General features: G+C 48.9%; 1 protein-coding gene and 3 long non-coding RNA genes across 4 annotated transcripts in view; 2 read left to right on the top strand and 2 right to left on the bottom strand.

The window, feature by feature from the left end:
• LOC144303972 (uncharacterized) overlaps nt 1-18,150 on the bottom strand; it is a 209,040-nt gene that overhangs the window by 24,285 nt on the left and 166,605 nt on the right. The window lies entirely within an intron of this gene.
• Nucleotides 1,162-11,886, bottom strand: LOC144303902 (uncharacterized). The gene is made up of 2 exons (XR_013370925.1): nt 10,807-11,886; nt 1,162-1,477 (listed from the first exon to the last, which is right to left on the bottom strand). It is a non-coding gene; the product is annotated as an uncharacterized LOC144303902 (long non-coding RNA).
• NEUROG2 (neurogenin 2) lies at nt 4,727-6,316 on the top strand. Its single transcript, XM_077882306.1, has 2 exons — nt 4,727-5,067; nt 5,304-6,316. Exon 2 carries the CDS (start codon nt 5,305-5,307, stop codon nt 6,121-6,123), a length of 819 nt encoding a protein of 272 aa, XP_077738432.1. The 5' UTR covers nt 4,727-5,067; nt 5,304; the 3' UTR covers nt 6,124-6,316.
• LOC144303901 (uncharacterized) overlaps nt 11,310-18,150 on the top strand; it is a 31,861-nt gene continuing 25,020 nt past the window's right edge. Inside the window, exons 1-3 of the long non-coding RNA XR_013370924.1 lie at nt 11,310-11,465; nt 11,753-13,157; nt 17,632-17,715. This is a non-coding gene — a long non-coding RNA (uncharacterized LOC144303901). The remainder of the gene's footprint in view (nt 11,466-11,752; nt 13,158-17,631; nt 17,716-18,150) is intronic.

The raw sequence follows: 18,150 nt of genomic DNA, 5'->3' as shown, positions 1-18,150 counted from the left end.
GGGTGTCGGGAAGGGGGCTCCGGGGCCGGGGCATGGCCTTCCCTGCCTCGCGTCTCGTCGGGCAAGGGCTGGTGCGGTGAAGCTCGCGCCTCCCCGGACAGACAGGATGCGGGGGGCGGGGGCGGGGGGAGCAGGGGAGACTGAGATTTCTGTGCAGGGGTTCGAGACGAAGCTGGGGCGTGAGTTTACACGGCTATTTCCTCTGGGTTTCCTTGGCTCCCCGGAAGGGGACCACCGAAAGATCCGAGCTCACACTGGCTCCCAGCACTTGTCATCACACACAAGGAACCCTGGCGGGGCGAGGAGTCCCCGGGGGGCAAGCTAATCCCTCCCAGCCCGGCTGCCCCGGCTCCTCTGCAGGCTGCGTTTGTCGCCCCCCCCCCCCCCTCGCCGAAGCACTCCCGGTGCTCGCGATTGGCTAACGTGTTCCTGCCTTTTTTTTTTTTTTTTTTTTCCGCCTGAGAGTTCACTCGGAGGATCAGGACTTGGGGTGCAGCCCTCCCCCCCCCCCCGGCAGGCACGTCACTCTGTCCTTTTAGCAGAGCGTAGACGCACCCTCTTCTTGCAAGCAGGGTGGTTTCCTGGGAATTGGGGGGATAGGCTCGCGGCGCAGGCGAACTTTCCCTGCCGCGCACTCTGGGAAAAGCACCCTCCCTCGCGCCCCCCCCCCCCCCCCCATTCACCTGCCGCAGCAGGAGTTTGGGGAGGAGACCGTTTGTCCTCTTTAGGCCACTTGTGAGGTCGAAGTGTGGATGGGATGTAGCCTATGGCCCCACAGCAACACCTACCCTAAACTTTAGGGCTTTTGGGTCGCCTCAAAGTTCAAGCTTCTTAGAAGCAACAAAGACTTTCTAAAGATCTCCACCCTCCCCTTACTTCACTCTTCTCTGGCTGCACGCATTCGACCCCCTTTCTTTCGAAGGCTTAGGGATGAGTTTAAATCATTGTGCTCCCATTTCTTGATAACTGCCTGCTTTGAGCTTTTGTTCTCTTAAAGTAGGATTGCACACTGAAAGAGGGGCTGAAGATGAACAGTTTGACCCTTTAGGACAGTTCACGCAGTGGACAGGAGCGGCCCTCGGTCACCATCCTCCCTGATGCTATTCACGCGCTCCCCTCCCCCTTCGCATAACATTTCAGCCTCGTTTCATCTGGACAATCTTTTAGACCACACAAGTGCCTCTTGAATTTATTTAAGTTAAAAGAGTGCTAGAAGAGTCCAGCTAAGGATATTTGGGGCTGGTCACGTCTTCGCAAAGCAGAGTAAAGAAATCGAAATTTCTTTCTTTCAGCAAAACTGGGCAAAATGCTGAACAAATAGAATCCTGCGACTGGGTGTGAATAGTTGGCTTCTGAATTTCACTAGCGTTGTTAAACGGTTCTTGAGGTGGTTTCTTTTCTTTTTTAAAATAATATTCTTCATAGTGGGAAATAGTTCCAGAAGTGTTCTATTACCGAGTGACGCTTCTCTTGAAAGCTACAATATAAACATACAACCAAAATTCTTAGAATTCCAAGATGATCTAGGGGTGATTTGTTAAAACTCTTGTACTTGACACAGTAATCTAGCATACACTACCGCATACACCCAAAGAAGCGCTTATTTCGAAGACAAAATTCTGTAAAGTCCGTGATACCTTTATATTTACATGGATTAGAGGTTGATGTCAATGTTTGAAAATATACAGAACTTTCTTTTCATAATTTTTCCTTTTGAAAGAAACTTCTGGAATCAAGAAGTGTGCAATTTACCCTAATAATATTATACTTTTACTAAATATCTGTAGAGGGCACACCTCAATATGCATTATTAACTTCTTACAGACAGTATAAAAAGTTTGGATTTTGACAAGAGAAAGCATGTACCCTTTCCGTGCATCATAAAAACATAAAATCCTGGAGGAACATAAAAACCGGGGAGTCAGACACCCAAATGCTGTTAACAATCAACTAAAGAAATCCATTGTGTGTTTCACTAGCACAAGCATTAGAGCCAGCTTGATCTCTGCCTCTGTTTAGAGTCATACAGAACTGGTCAGGCTTTCCTTTAAGCCTCTTCTTAACTGGTTTCTGATTCTGTTCCCCTCCCCCCCCCCAATATATTTTATCATCAGATCAAACCATCACTTCTAGCCAAACTAAAATTTTAAAACAACCTGTCCAAAGAGGTACCTTTCTACTGATACTAAAATAAACCTTTCTTTGCTTTGTTAGCCTATTAGCTTGTCTTTCTCTGCAGGCAACTCCAGCGCGAGATGTAGCTACCTACAGACTGACATCACAGGTTCCTCCCATCCTCCCAGGATTGGTTTTTAGCAGTTTTTGATCATTTCCTCAGAACTCAGCTTTCTCATCTCCTGCTGCATTCAAATTAACCCCCAAATCCTACATCTACTCAATGTTCCTGTGTTCTTTCGATCTGAACCTTGCTAGCCAAGACTTTGAAGGCTTTCCTTTAGGGAGACTGTGAAGAATATTTACTTGTTTGTTTGCTATCAGTGATCATCACCTGGAAAATAATGCTAAGGTGTACATGCAACCGCGGTAAGCACTTCTGGTAACTTTTACTACGGACACGTCTTCCGCTTGATGCAACTCTTTTATGAGGTTCTGGTTCTGCAGGTTCATGATAGAGAACCAGAGACCCAAAGAAGTGTGAGAGAGACAGATGCTGTATTTTGGAGACTGAAAGTGTCTCTCCCTTCTTTATAAATTTTTGCACTCCTCAAAATGAAGCCCTGAGAAGATGGAGGAGGCCACCTGGGGAAACAAAGCTTCTAAATGTAGGGAACTTGTTTTTCAAAAGGGAGAATAGGCAAAACACAAATATCAGCAAGCAAAATGAAAATCGTAGCAGTTTTACAATCATTTCAAGACCGAAGGAGGTCTGGAGCCTGGAGAGCTGACGTGGGCGAAAGTCTCCTTTGTGGGATTCTAGTTTTCATTTTCTTTACTCTATGCCTTCCAACCCTGCTCATTACTCCCTGCAGAAAATATTAAACAGATGAAAAACATGCCAAAACACTAACAGCCATTTTCATCATGCCCTTCTCCGAAATTTCCAATTCCTACAAACTGAGTGAGACAGACCTGCAGACAATTATCTTTTCCTCTTGACACTTTTCACCTCCCAACATTCCAAATGCGCCTTGCTTAGACTTAATTTGCACGGGGGGGTCTCAAGGGCGTCCTGTCCCATCTACCGGAGTCCAGATGCGTCGGCGCTATCCTTGCACAGCCTACCGCTCGGCCCAGCACGCACTCCGGGGGCTCTGCTTCGGTCTCTCCGACAGCCGCGTCGACAAGAGGGTGGGCATGAGCGTGGGGAGGAGGGGACGGGGGGGGGGCGGCTGGCGAGCAATTCAGGACAAGTTTCCTCCCCAAAGTCCAGTAAGCCTCAGCCCTATTTTCCCGTTGAAAAGCCAGGAGTCCCGGGAGGACGGGCCCTTGTCCCTACAACGCCCCCCAGCGCGGAGCAGAGGTCACGGAAGTGTCAGCGCAGCCCGGGCGCGCGCTGGGGCCGCAGGTCGGCCGCCCCGCCCACCCCGCTCGCTGCCCGCGTCGCCGGGAGCCACCTTGCTGTCTGGCCCTGCGGCAAAGTGGGGTGAACCCCAGAAACCGAACAGAACAGGACAAAACCCGTGTCTGCTCCCGGAGACATTTCACCGTCTGTCACAGGTGAAACGAGGAGAGCTCCTTGGGCTCCAACCCGTGGGGCCTTCCTGCTCACGTCCTCCCAGCGCGCGTCAGGCGCTGCCCCACCCGATCCGCCCCGTCCCGTCCCGGAGGCGCCCCGGTGCACCCGCCGCCGTCCTCTGCCGTCCCCGTCGCCCGCCAGCTCTCGGGACCCTAAGCGCGCTTGCCCGCCGGGGGCCCACAGCCCGCCACCCGCGGCCCCCGTTCCGCGCTCAACCAAACGGATGCGTTTTAAAATCATTTGCTGTTTGAGACCGCTCCTGCGAGGAGGCTTTGCCGGCAGACGCCCGGCAGCACCAGAGGGTGGCTTCGCTCCCCCCCACCCCGCCCCGGCATTCTGACCCCCATTAACTAATTCCCCGGATCCCCCGGTCCGCAGCGGAGAGGCCGAGGCCGGGCGGCGCCGGGGAGGGCGCGAGCGCGCGCGCCGGGGCCGGGGGCTGGGCTGCGGCCGCCGCGACGGGGGCGGGGGCGGGGGCGGGGGCGGGGGCGGCAGCCTCGGTCTCCCCCACGGCCCCCCGCGCCCCGGCCCCTAATGAGCGGCTGAAAGGGAGCGGGCTCCGGTGCGCGTGGCTCGCAGGCCTCCCGGAGTCCGGGGCGCCCTGATTGGCCAGCTGCGCCTCGCGACCTCCATTCATTAATAAATTAGCGGCACGCTCCAGCCGAGCGCGAGCCACCAATCACAATGGGCAGCGGCCGCGACCACAGCCGCAGCTTGAGCTGGAGCCGCCACCGCGGCTTCGGGCGCTGCGACCGCAGCCTCGAGCTCCAACAGGAGCTTTAGAACCATTTTATGCTGATTAGATAAAGGGGGGAAAGAGGCGGGGGCGGCGGGAGGGGGAGGATGGATGGCAGGCCCGGGCAGGGCGGGCGGGGGAAGTGGGTGAAGAGAGAGAAAGAAATGAATGATGATAGTGCAATGAAAAGAATAAACCGGGGGAGGGAAAAGCGGGGGAGCGGGGGTCGGCACGGGGGGGGGGAGGAGGCGGCGGCCGGGGGTGGGGGGGAGGTGGGGGCCCCGAGGGCAGATCTGATTGTTTTCCTGGTGGTATATAAGGGGTTTTAAGGAGAGTCGTGTGCCAGACACGCAGCCACTGAACCGCAAGCAGCTTCGCTTTAACTGGAGTGCCCGGGAGTCGCGTGCCAGGAGCCGCACGGCCGAGGACTGACTGACAGACGGACGCGCACCACCAGCACAACACACGAGACCCGGGCGGATCGCCGCGGCCGCCGGGGCTCCTGGCACACTGGTCCGCCGGTCTGGTCCCCCGCGGAGCCGCGCCAGCCCCGCCGGCCTCAGGGCAGAGGGACGCAGCGCCGCGCTCCGCCCGCGGCCCCGAGAGGCGCGGCACACGCCCAAGGGCGAGCGACGTGAGTATCGGCCGCGTGGCTCCCGACGCGGCGGCTGTTGCCGGGACCCTGCCCCACCAGGCCCGAGCACCCTGGGCTCGAGCCGAGTCTCCGTCCCGGGGGCCGCGGCCGCGCGCGGAGAGCACTCCCGGGCCTCGGCGCCCTCCCGGGCCGTCCTCGCGGGCGCCGAGGCTGTGCCGCTGCCTCTGTATTCACGTCTCCCTCCGTTCTTTCTCTCTCCCCGCTCTCCTCGGTAGGATGTTTGTCAAATCCGAGACCTTGGAGTTGAAGGAGGAAGAGGACGTGCTGGTGCTGCTGGGCTCGGCCTCCCCCGCCTCCGCCGCCCTCACCCCGCTGTCGTCCAGCGCCGACGAGGAGGAAGAGGAGGAGCTGGGCGCGTCGGGCGGGGCGCGCCGGCCGCGTGCGGCGGAGGCCGGGCCGGGGCCGCGGGGCGGCTCGCCGCAGGGAGCCGAGGGCTGCCGGCCGGCGCGGCTGCTGGGGCTGGTGCACGAGTGCAAGCGGCGCCCCTCCAGGGCGCGGGCTGTTTCCCGCGGCGCCAAGACGGCCGAGACGGTGCAGCGCATCAAGAAGACCCGCAGACTGAAGGCCAACAACCGCGAGCGCAACCGCATGCACAACCTCAATGCGGCGCTGGACGCGCTGCGCGAGGTACTCCCCACGTTCCCCGAGGACGCCAAGCTCACCAAGATCGAGACCCTGCGCTTCGCCCACAATTATATCTGGGCGCTCACCGAGACCCTGCGCCTGGCGGACCACTGCGGGGGGGGTGGCGGAGGCCTGCCGGGGGCGCTCTTCCCCGAGACGGTGCTGCTGAGCCCGGGAGGCGCTAGCGCCACCCTGAGCAGCAGCGGAGACAGCCCGTCGCCGGCCTCCACCTGGAGCTGCAGCAACAGCCCGGCGCCGTCCTCCTCGGCGTCCTCCAACTCCACCTCCCCCTACAGCTGCACTTTATCTCCCGCCAGCCCGGCCGGTTCCGACATGGACTATTGGCAGCCCCCGCCTCCCGACAAGCACCGCTACGCACCTCACCTCCCCATGGTCAGGGACTGCATCTAGAACTGCCATCCGCGCCGCCGGCGCCAGGCCTTAGCGGGTCCCCGTTGCCGTCCCTGATCTGGCCCTCCTGCCACCCTTCTGTCCCCTCTTCTGTCTATGCCCTGGAGACCATCTCACTTCACCGGGCAGGCAGTTTTAGCCGTTCTGAATCCTGGGCTGTTTGCTGCATTCCTTGACTAAGGGTTTCCTTCTTTAGGACGGTCTCTAATTTATTGACGGTGTGATGGAGCTTGTTGTCAAAGAGGATGGTACAATTGTGGGGGCGTTTCTTAAGGCAAAAAAAAAAAAAAAGATGCTGGGAAGCGCTGAAGGTGGCACGGCTAAGGAGTTTGCAGAGCGGACTGACGCTCCTCCCCCTCTCTGTAAGGCCCGAGGGACTCGGAGCGGTTCGTGTGAATCTCCCAGGGGGAATGCAACTGGTTCCTCTGATCTCTTCACCTTTGCTTCTACATAGAGATGTTAATGTCGAGTAGAAAGAAATGTATCTTAGCATCTGAATGATTTTACCGGTAATAATATTATCCACAGATTTGCAATGGCTGGCATCTGCTTTATTCCCATTGCTGTCTGCGGGCTGTGGGAATTTCACCTGTCAAACCAAACTTTCCCTCTCTGATGTGCACTTTGTTCTGTTTCCCAGATTCGTCACAATGCCCATTGTTCCGTCCTTCTCTTTCCTTTTTCTTCTCCATTTTGCCATCTGTCTCTTATGATTTATAAGGGGAAAAAAGTTGTTTTGTTAGAGGGCCAGGTTAGAAGTCATTGTATAATTTGTAGGCTTTGTAATGATTGAATGCAAGCGTGGAAATTTAGGCTGAACTCTCTATCAAAAGGAAAAATGTGGAGGAAAAGGGAAAAATCAGGAGGGAGGATTGCTTCATGCATTATTTATCTCGACCTTTTAGGGGAGAAGGAACTCCCCCATTCTTTCAAGAGATTAAAAATAAATCAACAGACTGAAAACCTAAGCAGACACGGAGCATTATCAGGATCAGCCACACACGTGTTCCCTTCTATTTATTATAAAGAAATTTTTCACGGGAAAAGTATGTATTTTTTTGTATATTTTACAGAGTTTATTCTAGTATGTATTTACATCTGGAACAAAAAATTGTTCTTGTGATTAAACTATAAATAAATATATAATTTTCATAATTTTTGTGTGTTGTATTCTAACTTTTGTCCACTTTTGTGGGTTTTGTGTGTAGAATTTCACTGACATGTAAGATCTAAGAAATCACAAGAAGCAGAATCGTATTTGAGACACTGACACTGACATCAGAGTATAACTGCATACAAACAAAACTTGTTTTTTAAGAAATCAATTTCTGAGCGAATAAGATCAGGGAAAGGGGAGAGAGGGTTAAAAGATAATTAAATCATAATAAATTCCACAGTTCGGAAATCTTGATGTAAAAAAAATAGTGAAGTTGAAGTTTCTTGTTAGAATGTATAGATCTTATACTCTGAGTTTCAGTTACCACCTGTAAATTGTAGGGTTTGGACGGTGATTTCCAAGAGTCCCTTCCAGCTCTAACATCTATGATGTATTTGTAATTCATTATTGGAAGCTGGTTTTGTATTAGCCATTTAGACAAACTTGTTGGTTTGAAAAGTAAACTGGAGAAAAACTATCCGGAATGAACTGGGATAAAATTGTATCTGAGGGAAATAGCTAAGCTTTGCATTATTGTTAAAATAATTACATAGTCAAAACTTCCTCAAAGAGAAAGCAAAAATGGTTTCCTAATCTCCCAAACACATAATTCTATAACTTGCACTTCAACCTCCAAAGCAGAAATTAATAGCACTATAGATCAAAGATGACCAAGTGAAAGTTGACCACATTCTAGGTTTAACCCCTTTCCTTGGCCCAGGGTGTCCACTGAACAACACAAACTAAAAAAAAAAAAAAAAAAAAAAAAAAAAAAAAAAAAAATCACCTAAGCAAAGAAAAGTTGGTTGTTCATGCTCCCCTCCCCCACCCACTGTGGATTTCATTTCTTCCACTCCTCTGCATTAAGTAACAGTAATTTCTCCTGAGATATCTATCTGAAACTCTTCCTCCTCTCTATCTGTATGGAAAATATTAAGTGTTTAATATCTCAATAGCATTTTTTTTTAATCAAAGGAAGAACCCAGCCAGGGGTTTGCTTTTTTTGTTTTCATAGCTGACCATAAAAGAGACCTGTTGGAAAACCCTTCTAATGTAAAGCCTGTGTTGTTCCTAGCCACTCTTGATGCACTGATATGAGGAGAAAGTGTTATATCTTTTATATTCACTTTTATGTTTCTAGGGTTTAAAAAGCTAAGCCAGCAAGTAAAACAATCTTAGTAGGGGAGTCTTAAAACGTCACAGTTTTAATGCCAAATAACTGTTCTAGTGATGATGCCCATGATGATAGAGGGTGCTTCTTTTGGAAGTTTGCCAAAGACACATTTCAAGGCACAGGACTGTGGAGACAAACCCTCAGGGGCAGCTAGTCTCCCAAGACTATGGGAAACCTCCTCAACTGGTGAGGCGATCCCGTAACCAGGTGACCCTAAGTGTTTAGTTGGAGAGGCACGGATGGGGAGATGGTCTAACAATCGCAGCCTTGAACGGAAAAACTGAAACCACTACTTAGCGGAATGGAGCAGCCACCCCTACACAGGACCAGAGACACGCGTGGAGCTGGAGCGTGGAGCTCCGCACACACAGCAGCAGCAAGTCATAAATGGCAGGAATCCCGCCTACCATTTGTAACCTATACTCAGGCTTTCCCTTCCTCACCTACAGCAGACCTTATTTTACACTAAATTGGTGCAATGGTTATTTAGGGCGTCCAATCTCTCTCCGCGGTGGAGGATGAGGTTCCCTCTGCCTCCCCGGGCGCTGGAAGTCGCGCAGCCACCTCCTGGCCCTCCAGGGTAAGCCGGAGAACCAGCCATGAGGCCACAGCTTCTGCAGCAGGGAACACAGTCGCTCTCCTCTTTCATTCATTTCCTCCCCACGTTGTTATGACCGCAACCTGATGAGCTGGGTCTGCCTGCGTGGAGCAGGCAGGTGGGCGGCCGAGCAGCCATTCTTCAGTCTTTCTCTGGCAGCTCTCTGATGGCAAACGTCTCGGACGGGGCCCAGATGCTCTTGCAACGTCAGTCCCACGCGGCCGGGGTTGCTAGATCTTTCCAGCGCCAGCGGCTGCGCTGCGCGTGTTGACTTAGGGGCTGAGAGGTGCGAAGGTTGGTCCTGTCCTCGTTGGAGGCTCCGCTTCGCCATCAGGCTTCCAGGACCGGTGGTATTTATTTGCTCTGAACTCCCCAGGCCTTGATAACTGACTTATTTTTCCTTCACCAGATGTTTAATGAATCCAGCCGAGGGCCAAGCAAGGAGGAAACAAGCGGCAGAGGCGGGCTGCCGGGGCTCGGCCCACGCCGGGACCCAGGCCGGGCTCAGCCGAGGCGGGAGGCGAGAGCAGGGCTGAGCGCCGGGGGTCCCGCCGCCCGAGCAGGGGGTGGGTGGGCGCCCTCGCCGGGGAGCCCTGCAGGCCGGGCTGAGGCCCATGCACCCGAAGGCCCCGGGCGGTCTCGTCCGGGAGAGAGCGAGGGTCCAGTGCGTCCTTCCCCGAGCCCGATTACGCAGAAGGACATGTGGGCCCCAGGCCCGCTGTAGCCGCGCCCGCCCGCCAGTCCGGGTGCAGGGGCTCCGGGCTGCGGCAGCCCAGGCCTGCGCGCCCCCACCCGCCTCGCCCTCCGCACCCCCTGCATTGCACAGCCTTGGGCAGGTTGTGACTTCTGGGCACCGACACCTGGAAGGCGTTAAAAGCGCCTCCTCCTTGAGCCCCGCTCCCCAGCCCCCGCCCCCGGTGTCCCCACCCCCGCTGTCCCCCCGGCTCTAGGGCTCCCGGGCGAGCTTTGAATGTATTAATTAAATAAAGCAGGCAGCCCTTGAATCGAACCGATGCAGGGCGCTCCCGGGAGCGTGAAAAGTCCCGGCCTCCGAATCCGCAAAAGAAAATGTGTGAAAAGAGAATTAGTGAAATTAGGTTAGACCAATAAAACGTGAGGGCTCCAGCACCCCCCTCCTGGCTCCCCCAGCCTGGGGCTAGAAGGGCTATCTGGTCTGATCTATTGTTTCCCTCCCTGGCAGGGGGTTCATTGTGTGATAAATAATTCCCCTTCCATTTTATTCTTTAAAAAAAAAGGGGGGGGTATTTGCATAATCACTGCTTTGATGTGGCCAGAAATCGGAGGCTTGGTCTCCCCAAGTCTGCTGTTGGTAGCGGAGTAACAAAGCTCGATCCAGATCTTTCACTTCGCTAACTGTGTGGGGGCAGATTGTCAGAAACGGCAGCGTTAAGCTCCCCCCTTTTTTTTGAGGATCCATTTTAATGATTACACTTAAGGAATGTCCAAAAATGGGGTGTGTGTGAAAACGAAGGTTTGCACCCCCCTCTACTTCTCTCTGTCCTTTAGGGTTCATTGCTCTTGGCAGTTTTTCCCCCAAAGCCTTTGGGGGTGTGTGTGGGGGGGGACGCGCCTTCCCGGGGGCCGCCCCACGTGGCGCGCAGTGGGCACCGGCCAGGTCCGCCCGGCGGGGAGGAGCGAGAACCGCAGGAGCGGGTCTCTCCGCACCCCTCCCCCACGCCGCCCCGGTTCTCTTTTCCCGGTTGGGTTTATCCAGCCTGGATGAGCTCCTCTTACCGAGGGACGCCGAAGTGAGTTTGCTCTTTAGTCCCCGAGTCGAATCCGGGGGGTGGGGGGATCCTGGGAACGCAACTTGGGGGCAGTTTCAGATGGTCTCCGACGGGAGAGAGGAGCAAAGAAATGCAGTCATCCGGAAAGCAGAACTGGAAAGCCAGTGTGGCCGAAGCTATTATTTTCCTGCGAGGTGGCCGGAGTCGGGAGGACGGAGTGGGAAAGGATCCTGATGGTGCGCGCACTACAGCAGATGACTTTTCCCCCCCCTCTCAGTGCCAGGGTTGGAGGAGGGGGGAGGAAGATGGGAGCGCTCCAGTCCGCCTTCGCTCGCCCGCGGCTGCTTCTCCAGCCCCTCGAAGCGCAAAGAGGGAAAGTCAACTTGGATTATTGGGTAGGAAGGAACACCCCGTGCAGGGCCGGGGGGCCCCGGAGCGCGCGGACAGGCGCCAGCTCTGCGCTGCAGCCGGGGTAGGTCCCACCTGCGGGAGAGACGTTCAGCCCCCCGGGGTCTGAGCGCCGGAATCCCGCGGGGAGGGGGTGCAGGCGGAGCAGGGGGCTCCGGGGGCTTTCCTCGCGCTCTCCGGCCCCCGCCTCTCTCCCAGCGGACTCTCGGCCACTCTTCAGGTGTTTCCCAGCTTTTGGATCGCAGAACTTCAACGGTGGTTAGCTCACTATCAATTCTCTGTTCACTTATTTTTTCCCATTACTTTTCAAGACTGTAACTGTGGAAGCATTAGGTTTTCGTGTCCAGTTTCTCACAAGACCAAAATCATATTAGGAAATAAAAGGACTTCGGGATTTAAGATTCCTCCCCAAAGAAGCATTTTGGTTGGACGTTGGGGACAGTGCTTGAGATTCATGTTACCCGGTAGCCACTGTAGTTTTTCTTCATCTCTCCTTTCTTTTTAATGATTCCATCCTCACCTTCTCTCCTTTGTCTTCACTCTAGTCCCTGGAGGCATACCTAGAGATGTTAAACAATGGAGCAAAGAACCAAAACCTTTCACCTATTTTATTTGATCTAGAAACAATCAAGTAAAAGTGCTGAAGTCCATGTAAAATGGAAACTGGAATCTTCAAAATAAGCAGAGAGAACGCAGGGCTGGTTTCCATGGCAGCAGCTTGCAATAAAGCCTAATTCCTTGTGACAAAGAGGTCATCTTCCTTTTCAAACGTGTTTATGATCCTTTTGTGCATTGTATTTTGGCATAAAAGCTTCTCAGCACTGTCAGGGCTCCACGGGCAGCTCTATGACTCTCAAGGGGGTTTATTGCCTCTTTGGTATAAGAATAGCAGAAAGAAGCCAAACTAGTGCCAGTGTAACAAAAGAGTAACACCACAGGCTTGCCCTTGTTTTCTTTCTGTAATTCATAAATCTTCGTATGCATTGAATAATTAAAAATGAAGGATTCTGGGTATAACTCTAATTTTATTTCGTGTTTTCCAACCTCTTTTACCGACTGAAATACCATATGCAAACAAATACAAGAAAACCAATCAAATGTAAGGATATGATTAATTTTTGTCTTGCTTTATTTTCCAGATAATTTTGGAAAAGAAATCAAATAGGGTTAAAACCTTGAACATACCTTTAAAACTATGTGGAGGAAAGTCTAACCATAACTTTAGATAAGTATGGTATTAACGCATGAATGCATCTTTCATATCACAATGCCTAGAACATGATCAAAAAGGTTTTTAAGTCAAACCCATCTAAACTTATTTTCCTTAACTCTCAAATTGCCATGGCAGAAATGTGGAAATAGACCAGGAAGAAAACATGATTTTCTTGGGGGAGCAGTAAAGGATCTTGAAGTCCTGAGTTCAAATCCAGTTTCTCTTAATTGGAAGAAAATGTTTCGCCACATCCACGTGACAGTGGGTATGTGTGCAGGAAAGCCCCTCCTAGTTCTGCTTGGCATTTGCAAAAGAAGCTCCTATCCTTTTCAGGAGACCCAAAGAGTTCATCTGACATCTTCAGTCTGGGAAGTTCAGAAAGAGTGCAGTGAAAAATGAGTTTTATTTTTTGTGATCAAATAATTTAAAAAGGACTTCAGTTCTACTTGAGTAAAACTGTTCTAGAATCTTAGACAACTCTGCTCTCCTATAACAGGGGAGAGATTTCTAGACTTCCTAGAGTTTTTTCAAATCAAAAGGGTACCGAACTACAGCAGAAAAAGCTGACCCGATGAAGGCACCCGCCAGTGGTATCTTCCCACCTTCACATTGCTCTGAATCTCTTGAACACTCATGTCTTCCATAACAACATGTATAAGATGATAATGATGATAAGACATTACAAAGCAGGCTGGAGCAAATCTCTGTGGTGGCAACTACTGGTTATTGCTCTCCAGGTAAGTGCTACTTATGTATTTTTCCACCTAAAAGAGACCAAAATTCAATGGTTCCCTTTTTCTACCCCAGCAAAGTAAGTGATATCATAAGATCTTTGGTGAGGGACTAGAAGGGAAGTATTCATAAACATTAGGCTTCTCAACTTTTTGGCATTCGTGATAGTTTTGAATTTTAGATTTTTTTTTAATTTTAGAAATTTTGATGGTATGTTTGAAGGGACTAGGAGTCTTAAAAGCAACATTTAACAAGGCAACTATGAATGATACCAGAGTATCCTCACTGCGTCTCACAGAACGTGTAATATTCACAGCCGTTGCCCTTCAGCTTGTGTCATCGAGTAGAATTATTTCTTGTCCTGACAGTGCCTCCCAAATACTCTAGCCATATTCCTGCATGTTCCAGGAAACATAATTTCATTGGTACTATCTTTACACGACTCTGCAACTCTTATTTATTTGTTTTTAAAGATTTTATTTATTTATCCACAAGAGACACAGAGAGAGAGATAGGGAGGCAGAGACACAGGCAGAGGGAGAAGCAGGCTCCATGCAGGGAGCCCGACGTGGGACTGGATCTCGGGTCTCCAGGAGCTGAGCCACCGGGGCTGCACTGCAACTCTTATTTAAAGCTTGTTATTTCATTTCATTCCATCTGACAAAATGCTGCTGCTGGGTATTATGGAGGACCTGCCTGGTCTCCACCAAGTATCTGAGATTCCAACTCTACTGGACATGCTCAGGCCCTTTCCAATTGGGTGGGACCCCATCTCCCACCTCCATCTTTGTCTTCTTTTGAGATGGTGAGGACAAAATATTAAAGCTGGTTGAGCTTTTGAGTGACCATATAAAGAGCAGTGGTTCTCATCAGTCACCTAAACTCACAATGGATGTTGAATGAGGGGAAAAAAACTTGCGAGTTATGGGGATCCCTGGGTGGCTCAGCGGTTTGGCTCCTGCCTTCAGCCCAGGGAGTGATCCTGGAGATCCGGGATCGAGTTCCACATCAGGCTCCCTGCATGGAGCCTGCTTCTCCTTCTGCCTCTCTCTCTCTCTCTCTCTGTGCCTCTTATGAATAAATAAATAAAACCTTAAAAAAAAACAAAGACTTGTGAGTTAAAAGCCACTAGGTGGGCACCTGGGTGGCTTAATTGGGTGTCCAACTCTTTTTTTTTTTTTTTTTTTTTTTTGGGTGTCCAACTCTTGATTTCAGCTCAGGGCTCTCCCGGCTCTCAGATGGAGACACATCTTGGATTCCATGCTGGGCAGGGAACCTGCTTGAGAATCTCTCTCTCCCTCTGTGCCCACTGCCTCCAGCCCCATGTCACATGCTGGTACCCTCTCTATTTAAATAAATAAATAAATAAATATAAATAAATAAATAAAACCATTATAGGATTTGGTGGTTATTGCATTATAACAGCCTACTCTGATTGATACAGGTGTATATTTACGTATTTGTAGCAAAAAAAAAAAAAAGCTTTATAATTATCTGAAACTTGGTGGCTCATCTCTGAAAAAGTTTGAAGATTCTCTTATAAAAGCCATTTTAATTTTTTTCTTTGGCCATGCAAAGAAGTTTCATTTCTTGGAATCTATAGCCATCCTGAAAGTGATTTTTAAAATCATCTTAACCATTTTGTAAGTGTACGGTCTAATGGCTTTCAGTATATTCACATTGGTGTACAAGTAGTCTCCAGAACTTTTCATTTTGCAAAACTGAAACTCCATACCCATCAAATAACAACTTCTCATTTTTCCTACCCTGACAACCACTATTTTTTGTGTCTATGAATTTGACTCCTTTACATACTTTATATAACAAAAGCTATTTTCATTTTTAAAGCACTTGTTGTCCCTGACTCCACTTTTCTCTATTTCATTTTAATAAACTTTAATTTTATTTCTCCATACTGCTGATGTAAAAGTGAACATTGTATAAAGTTCTATCACTTGCCACACCTGCGCTTTCTGCTATGTTGTGGGAAATAATTCATGATAGGGAGCTGTACTCTCCTTTGTATAGAGATGGCTGATTGAGGGCAATTTTGCGAGAGGGCACCATTATCTGGGTATCTGTCCCTCTTGAATGAAGCCACCTAATCTCAAGAGAGTGCTGAAGGTAATTGTTTTTGCCTTATTCTGTCCAGAACGTGACTGAGGTGGTTTGATAGGTTCTGGAGGTTCACTTAAATAGTAAATTGATTCCTGGGACATTGTGGATGAGACTCACTGTGATAATATCATTTGATCCTGTTTTTTACCCAAGCCTAAAGAGGACACGTGGTTAAACTACATGTTTAACTGCAGTACTACATAACTTATTAATTTAGGGTATATGATGAGGCTTTTTCATTTTGGAGAAGCCAGAGCAGTTGATTCAGTCAAGAGGATGAATTCCTGGTGAGAGTTCTTTTTGTTACTGAGTTAGCTGAGTGACCATGAGGAAGTTCCTTAGCCTGATTTGCGTACAGTGGGACTAAGTATGTCCAAAATCTCTTCTAGTTCTGATTATCAAAGGTCTTATAAAATGTAATAGATTTTCTTTTCTTTTCTTTTTAAGATTTTATTTATTTATTCATGAGAGACACACAGAGAGGCAGAGACATAGGCAGAGGGAGAAGCAGGTTCCCTGTGTGGAGCCTGATGCGGGACTTAATCCTAGAACTCGGGATCATGACCTGAGCCGGAGGCAGACGCTCAACCACTGAGCTACCCAGGTGCCCCCCTAACAGTTTTATCTTGATATAGTTTTAGAAAGATTTACTTTTGAAAGAGACATTGACTTCCAAAAATAGGTGGAGGAACCAAATTTTAAGTCACCTTTAATAAATGTGTCTTTAAAAATGGAAACTGAAGGCTTGAAGAAGACAACCGGGAAGTCCCTCAAGCTAGGCTGGTATTTAACACTGACATATAAGACTTGCCATGCACCTTGAATCCCATCTTATTTTCCATTTAGCACTTGCACTGAACAGAAGCCAATCATTTTAGGTGAGGAAGAAAAGCAAACCTTTGAAAAAGAGTTCTGTCTTGTAAGCTGCTTCCAGGCAGAGGACGACTATTTCTTTTATTCAGACTCATATTTCTCAACTTTATTTCTCCTTTATTTCTCAACTTTAAAGGCGTCTCTTGATTTGGACATCATGGATCTATAAACACATCACACAAGTAATTTAAAATTGTTCTTCTTGGGGGGGGGAGCAGATTAAGTCTCAGGTCCCATGAAAAGCTCTGCTCTCGCCATTTTAATAAAGAAGAGTTGGACCAGTGCTGATGGCATATTTACCTTCATGAGCTAAAAAAAAAAAAAGAAAAGAAAAAAAAGAAAAAAAAAGAAAAGAAAGAAAGAAAGAAAGAAAAAAAGAAAAAAAAGTTAATTACTGCTCCGAGCAAGTTAGTCTGGCTGTCCTGAGCTGTCTTTTATTAGTTGTCCCCTTCATTAATTTCCCTCACTGGATTTGCTGCTAATAGCTGCCTGGTCCCAGTCAGCTCAAAGCCGCATCTGTGCCATTGAGCAGAAAGTAGGAGCCTGGCCAAAGGGGGGGTAGAGATGGGGTGAGGGAGACGCTATTTACAAATCAACTCTTATTAACATGATGGTCTGGTTTGCTGAAGTGTGGGAGAGGGGGGGCCTCAGAGCAGAGAGTTGTAGAACAGGAGAGAGGTAGAGAAATCTGAACTAAACAGCTCCAAGCACTGCAGTTGGGAATTTTTTCTTCACTCCTATGAACTAGGGTTCTCCTAGTATCAACTTAGAATAATACTTTTTTTCCTGAAGGCTGGATGATGAAGTATACTATTCTGTCACTGAATTTCATGAAAAGTAATAAAAGTATATTTTTGTAATAAAAGTATTGATCTTTTAGTCAGAAGGTTTTATTTTCCCTTCATGATGCGGAGACTTTAAGAGATCCAAGTCAATAGGTGACCTTTTTCTTTTATAAACTTGCGGCTTTTTTAGGTACTGATTCAGTAAGAGACAATGTATTAAAAACATATATGATTTTTTAAACTTTTGTTCCAGTTATGAGGTACAGTTACTTTGGAAATGTCCAACCATCATTACTTTTCTTACACTTGTAACCAAAAGTAACATATTTTGTATTTTGCTTACATTGTCATCCTCATTAGAATGCAAGCTCCAGGAGGACAGGTGTATGTGTGTGTGTGTGTGCATGTGCATGAGTTTGTGCTTTGTCCAGTGCTATCTCCATCACCTATAACACTGCCTCCCACACAGTAGGAGTTCAATAAATATTTGTTGTGTTAATGTAGACTAAGTAATTTTTTATAGACCAAGAACAGTCAGTTTGAAATTCCTATTTATATGCATACTCAATTAAGACATCCAATATCCCCCTTTTTCTTCAAGAAGAAAGTAGTTTTTCTCAAGTGTTAACCTTTCCCCCAACTTCTGTCATAGATGTGGTCATAAATGGGTCTGTCTAAACAATCATTTTTCTTCTTTATACAGCAATTCATCTTTTCCAGCTGTACCTAGAATCTTCCAGAGCTGAGAAAAGCATATTTGCACGAATACTGTGAAGTAGTGGATGAGGTATGAGTTAGGGGTTCAGAATATATTCCTTTTTTAAAAATTCATTTATTTATTTTAGAGAAAGAGACACACGTAGGGGGTTGGGGAGGGGCAGAGGGAGAGAATCTTCAGGTAGACTCCCTGCTGAGCCTGGAGCCCAACTTGGGCTAAAACTCACCATCCTGAGATCATCACCTGAGCTGAAACCAAGTCTTGGGCTCTCAATGGACTGAGCCACCCAGGCACCCTGTTCATAATATAGTCTATATAAACATGATTATTTGAATAGGTTATAAGGAAATTGTATTGCCTTTCTACATGCATTGTAATATACCTGAGCCTCCATTCATGTTGCTATCACAATAGAACAAAGTTAAATTCGAATACTCTGAGTATTATATGCTTGGTTTGGGAATCAATCTGCTTGATTTCCAATCCCACTTCTTTTTTTGTTTA

The sequence above is a fragment of the Canis aureus genome, chromosome 33 (assembly GCF_053574225.1).
Source record: "Canis aureus isolate CA01 chromosome 33, VMU_Caureus_v.1.0, whole genome shotgun sequence".
Taxonomy (NCBI): Eukaryota; Metazoa; Chordata; class Mammalia; order Carnivora; family Canidae; genus Canis; species Canis aureus.
Note: the sequence above shows the minus strand (reverse complement) of the source record. Positions and strands in the feature narration are given on the sequence as shown.